The 12,369-nt window shown below is 30.0% G+C and overlaps 1 protein-coding gene across 2 annotated transcripts in view; it reads left to right on the top strand.

Annotated features, from left to right (window-relative positions):
* Positions 1-12,369, top strand: part of LOC135948652 (carcinine transporter-like) — a 45,141-nt gene that overhangs the window by 2,800 nt on the left and 29,972 nt on the right. For both annotated transcript variants that reach the window (XM_065498025.1, XM_065498024.1), the window contains exon 2: positions 1,948-2,321. In XM_065498025.1, coding sequence (XP_065354097.1) covers positions 2,041-2,321 — 281 coding nt within the window. In that variant the 5' untranslated portion in view covers positions 1,948-2,040. The remainder of the gene's footprint in view (positions 1-1,947; positions 2,322-12,369) is intronic.

Genomic DNA, 12,369 nt, shown 5'->3' with positions numbered 1-12,369 from the left:
GAAAAAGTGTATTTTTGGAAACTCAAATCCTAACTCAGCCATTTTACAACAGATTCTCAAAAAGTCTCTTCTATTTTAAAGGTTTTTTAATTTGTAACTCATGAGAATTGTAGCTATAAGAATAGGTCTCTGCAAATTTTTTTTTTAATTTTTTTTGCAAAATCTTTTTAGCTTTTTATACCCTTCACCTTCGAAGGGTATATATAAGTTTATCATTCCGTTTGTAATTTCTACATTTTTCATTTCCGACCCTATTCTGTATCCTTATAGATAGCGGAGTCGATTAAGCCATGTCCGTCTGTCTGTCTGTTGAAATCAATTTTCTGAAGACCCCTGATATCTTCGGGATCCAAATCTTCAATAATTCTATCAGACATGCTTTCGAGAAAATCAGCAAAATCGGTCCATAAATAACGGAGATATGAGCAAAAAACCGGGACAACCTCGATTTTTGAACTATTTTTTATTTATATCTGGATTACTAAATCATTAATATAGACAATTTGGATATCTAATGATAGATATTTCAAAGTCCATTGCAACGATGTAGATAAGGCTATAGTAAGTTGGACCTACAATGGGTCAAAATCGGGAAAAATATTTTTTAACCTGAATTTTTTTTTCATCAAAAAATTTTTTTGTCATACATTTTTTTTCCAAAAAAAAACTAAAAAAAAAAAAATTTAAAAAAAAATTTTTTTAAAATTTGGAAAAAACAATTAAAAAAAATTAAATTTTGTTTACCTACAAATATTTAAAAAAAATTATTTTAAAGTATAATTTGGTGAAGGGTATATAAGATTCGGCACAGCCGAATATAGCTCTCTTACTTGTTTTTATTTGGCATTAAAAAATACATATAATTTTTAGTCGAGATTTTAATATTTTGTATGAGCAATTTTTTTGAAATTTTTATTGAACAAATAAATGGTTCAAGATTTTTTTTACCGGCTGTCATGGATCCACATGTCCCACACACTTAGAATACATTTGTTATTTTTTATGTAACAACCAAAATATTCACTAGATATAATTTGTATTATAATAAAAAAAGTATTATGCCCAGTGATCGAACCTTGGCCGACAATTAATCATTCAAAGTAAAATTATATTAATTAACCCATTTCGCTCCGCTGTTCGATTTTTCGAACCGTAAAAATAAAATTTTTCAAAAAAAATTTTATATGTGAAAAAGGTGGAATTTCTGAAAAATTTTGGTATGAATATTAAGTCAAATCTTTTAGCTAATAAAAAACTATATCCCGACTTGACCATCCCCCTCCCCTTCGTTGCTAGGGGCAAATTTCTGCAATTACATTAAATTAAATAAATTGTCTAAAAATATAAATTTTTTAAATTAATTTTTAAAAATAGTAAAAAAAATAAAATTAAAATAATAAAGATGAGGAATTATTGCCAATATATAACTGTTTTATAAAACATAAAAACAATGATTTACATGCAAATGCTGGATATCACATATGTGCAAACTTAACTGTTCGAAATTTTGAACTGGCTTTTCTGGGAAAACGAAAAATCGCTAAATTGCCCTAAAAAAGTTTCTTTTGTTTAAAAAATAAATAAAAATTTTATCTCGGAGCAAAATGGGTTAAGGCTCCTCAAAAATTAAATTATTATATCCACAGCCGAAACTTTAAACAAATTTGAAATGTAGAATTAGTGAGAGCTCCATATAAATAAAAAATCAGCAAATTAATTTGCAATTAATAAACGAATCTTATCGTTTGAAAATCTAAAAAAAATATGTTTATCAAGCACCAAACTAAATTAAGGTTGCATCATAAATTAATCATAAATCAAGGTGTACTTAGACTAATTGAAGTGCTAATGTGAACAAATAAGTTTGATAAAAAACACAGCAAATACTCAAAAATACTATGTTCCTTATTAATGATGACTTTTATCAATTTCATTTACTTATTTTAGGCAAAAACGAAGAAATCTCTTAAAATTTCATCAGCAAATCAACTAAAATTAATTTGAATAGAAAATCCCACCTACAACCATAGTTTTAACAAAATGAAAGACAGCAAGCTGAGCAGTAAAAATGGTTCCATTGAGATGGTCGATTCCAGTACAAATGATGATCCCTTCCAGCACATCATTGAAAAGGCTGGCAATCATGGACGATTTCAATTGATCTACAATGTTATATTTGTTATGGGTCTAGCAATGGCGGGTGCCATGTGTTACATGAATATAATTTTAGCATTAAATATACCGGATCATTGGTGCTCAGTGCCGGGGAGAGAGAAGACGAATTTTACACTGAATGAATGGCGAAAATTGACATTGCCCACGTAAGTATTACAAGCGTTTACATGGGAATGTAACATGGAATTTACCTGGGAATTTATGAAAAGCACATACTGATACAGCCATGCATATATGAAAACATACATTCATACGTTTATACATTTGAATATTCCAGCAGTTACGCAAGTAGTCATTGTATCCCTTTTAGGGATAATAATGGTTACTAATGTCCAATTTATATATTTTGAGTCAGTTCACACGTATGTGCTCTTTATAGTGTAGTGAGAAGTCAATTGGTTACTTTATACATCTCAGGTAATCTAGCGTGAAGACAATTGTAACTTAAGTATCTCTAAGTAAACTAAAGTGTAGTTTTGTGAATAATCCAAACTGGTTTTATACAAATTGTTCTGATATAATTGTCATACAGTTTATTTTAATTTTGATGAAGTATACTGACATCCCATGCAATGAGCGTGAAGTCAATTGTCACTTTAGTGTCTCTCACTGTTCTATATTTTAAACTTTAGAAATCAGTTATTTCACCCACTTGAAGTAATCTAATGGAAAGTTGTAGAAGGAAGTTTTGTTTACAAACAATCGGTTATGGAATGAAATTAAATGTTTTTCAATTGACTATAACTAGTTATGTAGCTGATCAAGTAACCAGTTAGGTAGCTAGTAAGGTAACTGACTCTATGAACTTTAGGCCAGCTATCAGACAGTCTTATTGTAATGTAGCTGGTTATTTAACTAGTTGCTACACAAAATTATAGGTAAAATCACTAGTTGGGGACCGTCTCCTATAACTGCTGGGATACGAGTATGAAATTGAATGTGTGAATATTTTGTGTACGAATGTGTATGCTAACGCAATATGAATGATAAATATTTGATACGTTTATTCCCGTAATTTTTTGACAATTTTTGACATTTTACGCTACTATGTAGAAGTATGTATGTTCAGCATTAACAGCCAGGGATAAATAAATAGCACAAGTCTAGTGACTGTAATTTATGTTGGATTTAAACTGTAAGCTAGAATTTTTTTAAAGCTTTTTTTAAATGTTTAACTTTTCAATGACCATATTATTATTATTAGTGGGGCTCTTGGAGTCCACAAAACCTGCACAGTTCATCCTCAACGTTAGAGTAACTTCGGGTAATGTGGACTACCGTTTTGTTTTTTCTAAATTTTGGCCACAATATATATGGATATTAAAAAAGTTGTGAAGCAATAAATTAGCTAATGTATTCTCTAATTGTTTTTGCAGTTGAAAATTTTTTACGTCAAAAGATAAAAAATTTATGTGAAAATATTGAAAGGAACCCAAAAACCAGCATTAAAAAAATTGGAGGGTAATATGGATCACTATATGAGGGTAATGTGGACTAGTATTTGATACATAAAATTCATGAATCAGCTGATCATGAATGATTAAAAAATTTAATTTTAATATATTACACAGTACAACACATGATTTTGGGACTCAATTCCGACAATTGCACGTGAAAGTAGCCCCAAAAATAAGAACTTCTGCATCATTAGTTTTGTCAAGTTGGCTGCCGTAATAATTTAATGGCCATACGAATTTTTTTCCTCAAGGTGGATTTTTATCACTTTTTCTATATTTTAGCACGGTTATATCTCGTATACCATACGGAATATCACTTTTGTGGCTGAAGCAAAGTTGTAGATATTGAATAGTAGAAAAAAAGTACGGAACATACCTATCCGAAAAAGGTGCATCCAGTGCCTTAAAAATCGCAAAAATGCCAATTTTTTAAAATTTTTACCAATTTTTCACATTTTTTGCTCTATAACTGGATTACAAATCCAATTATGGACCTATTACCATGAAATTAGGTCGTGTGATTTGTGTCTATATGAAAGTTATTTATCATGAATTTTGAATGTATACCATCATTTTTAACGGATTTATGCACTTTAAAGTGATTTTCGGAAGCGTGTCTTATATGGAGCTATGACTAATTCTGGACCCATCATAAACAAATTTGGTACATATAATTTGTTCGGCCCAAGAACGAACCCTGTTGAAATTGGCTGAAATCGGTTCATTACTTCACCTAGCCCCCATATAAATGTCCACCCGAAATTGGACTTTATCGGTCATAAATGTTTAATTTATATATGTATCTACACAAATTTCGCTCCAAATAAGTTTTATATATACAAAATTCATGTCAAAAAATTTTATTATGATCGGTCCATAATTATTCATAGCTCCCATATAAGACCCGCTTCCGAAAATCACTTTAATGTGAATAAATCTGTTAAAAATGATTGTATACATACAAAATTCATGATAAATAACTTTCATATAGACAAAAATCACACGACCTAATTTCATGGTGATCGGTCCATAATTGGATTTGTAATCCAGTTATTGAACAAAAAAGGTGAAAAATTGTTAAAAAAATTTAAAAAATGGGCATTTTTGCGATTTTTAACGCACTGGATGCACCTTTTTCGGGTAGATATGTTCCGTACTTATTTTCTACTATTCAATATCTACAACTTTGCTTCAGCCACAAAAGAGATATTCCGTACGGTATACGAGATATAACCGTGCTAAAATATAGAAAAAGTGATAAAAATCCACCTTGAGGAAAAAAATTCGTATGGCCATTAAATTATTACGGCAGCCAACTTGACAAAACTAATGATGCAGAAGTTCTTATTTTTGGGGCTACTTTCACGTGCAATTGTCGGAATTGAGTCCCAAAGCAATGAACTGAAAAATGTTGTACTGTGTTATTATTAATACAAACTAAAAAGTCGCGTTCTTGGCTTAGATAGATGGCATACAAAGTACATAGTTATTGTCGGGTAATGTGGACCAGAAGTACATAATCAAGTAATTTAAGTGGTCCACATTACACGAACTTGGGCTACAGTGGTAAACAATTATTTTTACCTAATAATCTAAATGTGCTTAAATTCTTACCAAATATATGCAAAACTACGTGTCCACTTTAACTATATAAAACAACCAAACATTAAATTCTGCCAAGTAACTGTACCAAATTTTGTTTCTTACTTGAGCCGAAAAAAATGTTGAGCACGCGATTTACAGAATAAAACAACTTTAGTTGTTTCTGGTTGTTTAAAAACTGCCTTTATTTAAATCTTAAAAATAACTTAAAGCTAAGAATTGCAGCTAATCTGCAATTCAGCATAAACTTATGTCTACATTATTATATGGATATAAATGTGTATGTAGAGCATTCCCACAGCTCTGATATTGCGACTATCCACAATAACAAAACTATCAGGTTGCTCTGACATACAAACAAATAACAAAGTGTATGGTTGTACATATATATACAACCAGACAGTCTGTATATTTGGTTATATGTAACTCCTCTACCCTTTGTTAAAAAATTCTCCTGAATTTAATTGTTTATTCTTCTATCTCATATTTTTTTTCAATTTCTTTTATTTTAGGAGAAGGTTCATTTATATTAATTTTTACTTGATTTTTCTTTCGAAAACAAATTAGTACAATAATTATAATAATAATTATGATTATCATTGAAAAACTTATTCCATAGCTTATATTTTTATGTAACTTCAATTCTTTTATTTCTTTTATATTTTGATAATTGTTTTCATATGGTATATTCTGAAACGATATATTGAAATCTTCTGTAAAGACATTTATACTAGTTTCATAATTAAATTTGTCAAATGTCATTTCATTTTTGTTAAGATATACATAATTATCAATTTGGATTTCACAATTATAATAGGATATTAAATAATTTCCATTCAAAATAAATACCCTATCGTCACAATTTTGAATCAATTTTTTTTCTTATGGCATTTTTTATTATTATCGTTTCATCATCGACATTTATTATTTGAAATTTTTTGTTTTGCCTTAACTTGCAGTTTCCTATGAGTATACAGTTTGAACTTATGTCCATGTATTTTAATGGGGTATTTTCTCTGAATTTGTATGTTGTGTTATCAACATTTACAAAATATTCTATATTATCATCTATTTCATAAAAGTTTGAATTTGGCATTGGGAATATTGCCTTTAAATCAGTGGTATAAGAATTTAAAGGTATTTTTAGGGCAATCACTAATAAATCGTCTTTGTAGTACATAACGTCTAGTTTTATAAGTTGAAGTTTGTAAAAGTCAATGTTGTAAGTCATGATTTCGTCAGATGTAAGTATATTTGGGTGTAATATGTGGTTCTTGGCTGAAGCAATGCTGTTCTGTATTTGATTAACTTTATCTTCAATGTAATTTAGTTTTAGCATAATGTCTGCATATAGTACTTGAACTGCTATATGATTATTTTTCGTTTTTAAATCTTTGAAGGCAGTATTGATTGTATTGCGATCTGATTGCATAGTAGACTGAAGCAAATTGATACTTTTCTGAAAGTGATCATTTATTATGATTTGTTTGTTGAGGTTTTCTATAGCATAGTGATTATTTTCAGATACCAAATTTAAATGGGTTAAAATGTCATTTCTATCTTCGTTATCCATAGTACCAAACAAAAATTTCTGTGCTGAACCAACAATATTTAGTAATCCTCTCTTTTTCCTGTGAGTGGAGTTTCGGGGGCTAATTGATTTAATTTTAGTTTTTAGTCTTTGTATTTGACTTTCGATAAGACCATTTGGGGGTATATGTAAATTTGTTATTTTTAATTCTATATCTTCTATTATTTTATAATATTGATTAGTGTCTATTAAGTGAAGTACAGTAATGGTTTGGTTAATTATTTCCACTGGTCTAATTCTAATTATCTCAAATCCTTTGTTCTGATGAAGTGTGTTCACTTGAAGTGTACCTTTAGTCGTTGGGATGATTGTCAGGGCAATTATTATCCATATGAATTTCTGAAAATTTAAAAGGACGTTTGATATTAGTATTTTTCAAATTTGGGCCGTTTCAGTTTCTAAAGCGTCTTTTGAGATTTTCTAAGCGTTTGGACAAATATTCAAAGTCAATATCATCGTCAGCATTAATAGGATTCATGTTATCGGTATTTGTATGAAGCCCTAAAAATTTGAAAGGTCTTTTAATATTAGACACATGGACATTTTCCAATTTTTGTTTCCTAAATTTTGGTTGTTCTTTATGTCTTAAGCTTCTATAGTTTTTTATATAGCCCTCTCTTCTGTTTTCGATATATTCTTCTCTTTTTTCGTTTTCTTTTTCTAGTACTCTTTTTTTGTTTGCATCAATTCTTTTTTTTATTATATTGTGATCTATTTTATGTTGTTCCACTTCAAAGGGAGTACATTTAATTGATGAATGGTAAGTATTATTATAAAATTTAATTGCTTTTGCCATTTGTGATATAATTGGTATATTGTCTTCTAGGTTTAATACTCTAATTTTTTCGGTTATAGTATTATTAAGTCTTTCTATGTCCGAATTTCCTGTGTGGCTATTTGGTTTTGTTGCATGATATAATATATTGTTATCATCTAGGAATTTTCGAACATTGACTGTGTTGAACTCGTTGTCGAATACGAGTTTTTTTACATTGCCTTTAATAGCTAGAAATTCTCTTAGTTTTTGAATTATGGTTTGATTGTTTCTGTCAGGAAGGTGAAAATGAATTGCGAACTTTGAGAATTTATCTATGAAAATAACAAACGATTGTTTCGTGTTTACGTATGTATCGACATGTACTATTTCATTAGTGGTGGGGGGACTTTCGGTAAGGTGCAATTTCGGTTTTATTGGGTTTCTATCATATTTTGCGGATGTGCAATAATCGCAGTTATTTATTACTTCATGAATCGTTAATTTTAACTTGGGGTTATATATTTTGTGTCTTATTCCTTCGTATGTTGGGTTGATTCCGGAGTGACCTGTTTCATTTTTATGATACAACGATATTTGTTTTTTCAGTTCATTAATATCTTCAATATCTTTAGCAAAATATGAACATTTAAAGAATTTTACATCGGTTCTATTCTGGTATAAATTTTCTATAACTTTTTGAAATTGATAATATTTTCTTTCATTGACATTTGAAAACACTGCAACCTGTCCCTTAAGTGGAAATTGTTTGAGATAATTACCTATTTCCGGGGAATTTAGATCATCGTTATCTAGAAAGATTCTGATTTTGTCAAATATACACATGGAGTCCATAGTTTTTCTTTCAGTTATTACTATTTGAAATTTAAAGCGATTAACAACTGTGGTTAAAATTTTGAAATTGTCGTTTACATTTTCCTCTTGATAATGCATTGTTTCCACTTCTAATGATGATGTGGATCTATTTTCTATCAAATTTTCACCTACATTTATATTTTCTGCTGAATCTCTCTCTTCGATACGACTAAGAAAATCTGCAATATGATTTTCTTTACCCTTAATGTATTCAATTTTGGCATTATAGTCCATAAGGAGGACAAGCCATCTTTGTAATCTGGGGTTAATATTTTTGCCATTATTTTTGGCTTGTAGCCACTTAAGTGGTTGATGATCTGTACTGAGATCAAATTCTACCCCGTATAAATAAGGTCTAAAATACTGAGTGCCCCAGACTATAGCTAAGAGCTCTTTTTCGATGGTTGAGTAATTTTTTTCGTGGTCGTTAAGTGTTCTGGATGCATAACAGACCGGATGGCCATCTTGTGTTAAAACAGCCCCCAGTGCATAATTGCTAGCATCTGTTATTAATTTAAATTTTTTATTGAAATTTGGGTACCTTAATATGGGAGGGTTTATAAGAATGTCTTTTAATTTTTGAAAAGCTACAATGAAATTGGGATCATTAACATTGACTTTTTCATTTTTCTTTAAAAATTTTGTCATTGGGAATGCGATTTTGGCATAATCCTTTATAAATTTCCGATAAAACCCCGTCATCCCCAGGAAGGACTTAATTTTCTTTTGAGTATTTGGAATTTTCAAATTTTGGATAATTTTAACTTTTTTTGGATTAGGTTTTACACCTTGAGGGGTGAGAATATGACCTAAAAACTCAGTTTGGCGTTGTAGAAAACTACATTTATCAATTTGTATTTTTAATTTAGTTTCTCGGAGACGATTGAAAATTTTTTCCAAGTTAAGTAAATGCTCATCTAAAGATGTGCTAAATATTAGAATATCGTCTAAATATACGACGCAAATTTTATTTATATAATCTTTCAACACGGTATTCATCAGCCTTTGAAAGGTCGATGGTGCATTTTTCAACCCAAACGGCATTCTTACGAATTCATAGTGACCGAATGGAGTAGAAAAGGCGGTTTTCTCCCTATCCTCCGGTTTTACCAAAATTTGGTGAAAGCCTTTTGCTAGGTCGAGGGTTGAAAAATACTGTGCTCTACCTAATTTATCTAGTATAGCTTCCATATGCGGAATAGGGAATTTGTCTGTTTTTGTAAACTCGTTGAGTTTTCTATAATCCACAACGAGTCTCCACTTTTTGATACCAGAATTGTCGATTTTTTTTGGAACTATCCATAGAGGACTGTTGTAAGGAGAACTACTTTCCTGGATGATATTTTGAGAGAGCATCTCCTGTATTTGATTTTGGATTTCCTTTTCGTGAATTTGGGGGTATCTATATATTTTTGAATAAAGAGGTGTATTAATAGTTGTTGGGATTACATGTTGTACCTCTTCTGTACAAGTTAAAACATCGCCATCTTTATAGAATAAGTCGTTGTATTCGTTTAATAACTTTGTTATTTTTAAGTATTCTTCGTTATTTAAATTACTTAAATTTAATTCGTTGATATTTTGAAATTTAGTATCGTTAATAGTTTGGATACTGTTTATATGATATGGAGAATCTTCATCAAATAGGATTTTCTTTCCGAATATGTCAATATATTTTTTTTCTAAATCTATTTTGGCTTTCAATGGAATAAGAAAATTTTGGCCAACAATGGCATCATATTTTCTGCCTGTAAAGTTAATTATTTTCCACGAAAGTGTACCATGAATATTAAACTCTTTAGGTATTGTAGTTATTATGCCTTTTAATGTTGAGTTGATTCCATTTAATGTTCGGAACATGAAAGGTTTATTTAGTTGTGTTTCAAAAAATTCATTTGGGAACAAATTTGGTTTTATAATACTAGTTTCTGCGCCGGTATCAATTAAGCAAATAACTCTTTTATTACCTATTGTAACCGTTATTAGGGGTAGCAATCGTTTTGTGGGCTTGAAAGAAAATTTACTTCATTCTCTGCATTGTCTTCTAAATTTCCTATATCCATAGGTATGGGATTATTTCTATGTTGTTGAGACTGAGGGTTACCGGCATATTTATTTTGAAAGTTGTTGGTTTGAAAATTATTTGAAGATTTCTTATTAAAATGTTGTTTATTATTAAAGTTCCTGCCAGTTTCTTTCTTTTCGTTATGGATGTTTGTGTTGTTTTGTGCATTAGTTATTTTTTTTGATTTAAAATCTATAGCCCTTTTATCATATAGTAATTTTAGTTGAGAAAATCGTTTATAAAGTGAGTCCAGTGTTGGTTTTTCGTCTATAATGCAAGATCTAAATTGTCCGTCTATTTTATCTATTAATATTTCCGTTAAGTCTCTGTCAACGTTTTGTGGAGAGTATAAGTCAGGTTTCGATTCGTCGTATAGATAAGTGTCATTAAGCATATACTTAGATTCTATAAATACTTTAAATAATTCATTTAAATTACTTATCCTTATACTTCTACAATAATTAATTACCGAAGAGTAAGATGTTTTTGGTCCTAAATCCTTTATTAGTTGAGTTTTGATGTCTTCCCAGCTGGTGTCGTCTGCTAGAAGGTTAATTGAATCTGCCACCTTTCCAGAGAATTTTTGGTTTTTTATAATCTTTATTCCAAAATTTTTAAGTTCATAGTTATTGCCACATAATGCAATCAGATTTTCGACGGTTTTTATAAAAGATGATAGGTTGTTTTTTGGGCCAAATGGTTTTATTTGGTTAAATTGATTTATTATTTGATTGGTATCTAAGCCAAATGTTGTGTTGTGTTGTGACTGTGACTGATATTGTTGTTGATGCTGTTGTAAAATAGCTTCGGCTTGTTGGATTCTCATGTCATACTCCGTTCTCTGTTGTTGCATAATTTGCAAGTGAGTTTCTATTTGGTTTTGGAGGGCAGCATTTTGTTGTTGCTGCTCTTTTATTGTGGTGTCCTGTTTTAGGATAAGACATTCTAATTGTTCGATCCTTTGTTGTATCACTTCAGGATTCATTTTGAAATTTTTTGTTATTTTAATTATTATTTATTAACAGGGAATTATATTTTTTTCTTTTAAGTAAAAGAGTTTATTCAGTTTTGCTTATAAGTTTTTATGTTCTTTGGAACACTTTTTATATTTATGGTTCGATTTAATTTTATCTTTAGATAAAATCACCGCGACTGCGCCATTTACAGAATAAAACAACTTTAGTTGTTTCTGGTTGTTTAAAAACTGCCTTTATTTAAATCTTAAAAATAACTTAAAGCTAAGAATTGCAGCTAATCTGCAATTCAGCATAAACTTATGTCTACATTATTATATGGATATAAATGTGTATGTAGAGCATTCCCACAGCTCTGATATTGCGACTATCCACAATAACAAAACTATCAGGTTGCTCTGACATACAAACAAATAACAAAGTGTATGGTTGTACATATATATACAACCAGACAGTCTGTATATTTGGTTATATGTAACTCGCGCATTGATTTCAATACAAGAATAAAAAGCCAATATATCAATTACTCATGAAAGCAGATGTGCAATTGTCGTTTCAAACAAATTGTAAAATGTACGACAAATCAGTTTTATCATACCTTCAATAGTTTCTGAAAAAAGACACTGGTCCACATTAGACGCATAGTCCACAATACCCGAAGTTACTCTACCTAACAAAAATTGGTGATATTTTAAACCACAGTAAATGTCCGGTGAATAATCCAGTAAGTATCCTCAAGTCACTCTTTCCGAGCGAAAGCAACGACTGGGATCTACGTCTGGATAGGGTTATGAATCGTTTGGACTGTCTTAGTCCTGGTAAATTATCCCAAAATTGGGATTCTATTGTTCCTTAATCTCCTTCTTGAGCATTCA

Source organism: Calliphora vicina, chromosome 1 (genome assembly GCF_958450345.1).
Source record: "Calliphora vicina chromosome 1, idCalVici1.1, whole genome shotgun sequence".
NCBI lineage: Eukaryota > Metazoa > Arthropoda > Insecta > Diptera > Calliphoridae > Calliphora > Calliphora vicina.
This window is presented reverse-complemented; position numbering and strand designations above follow the sequence as displayed.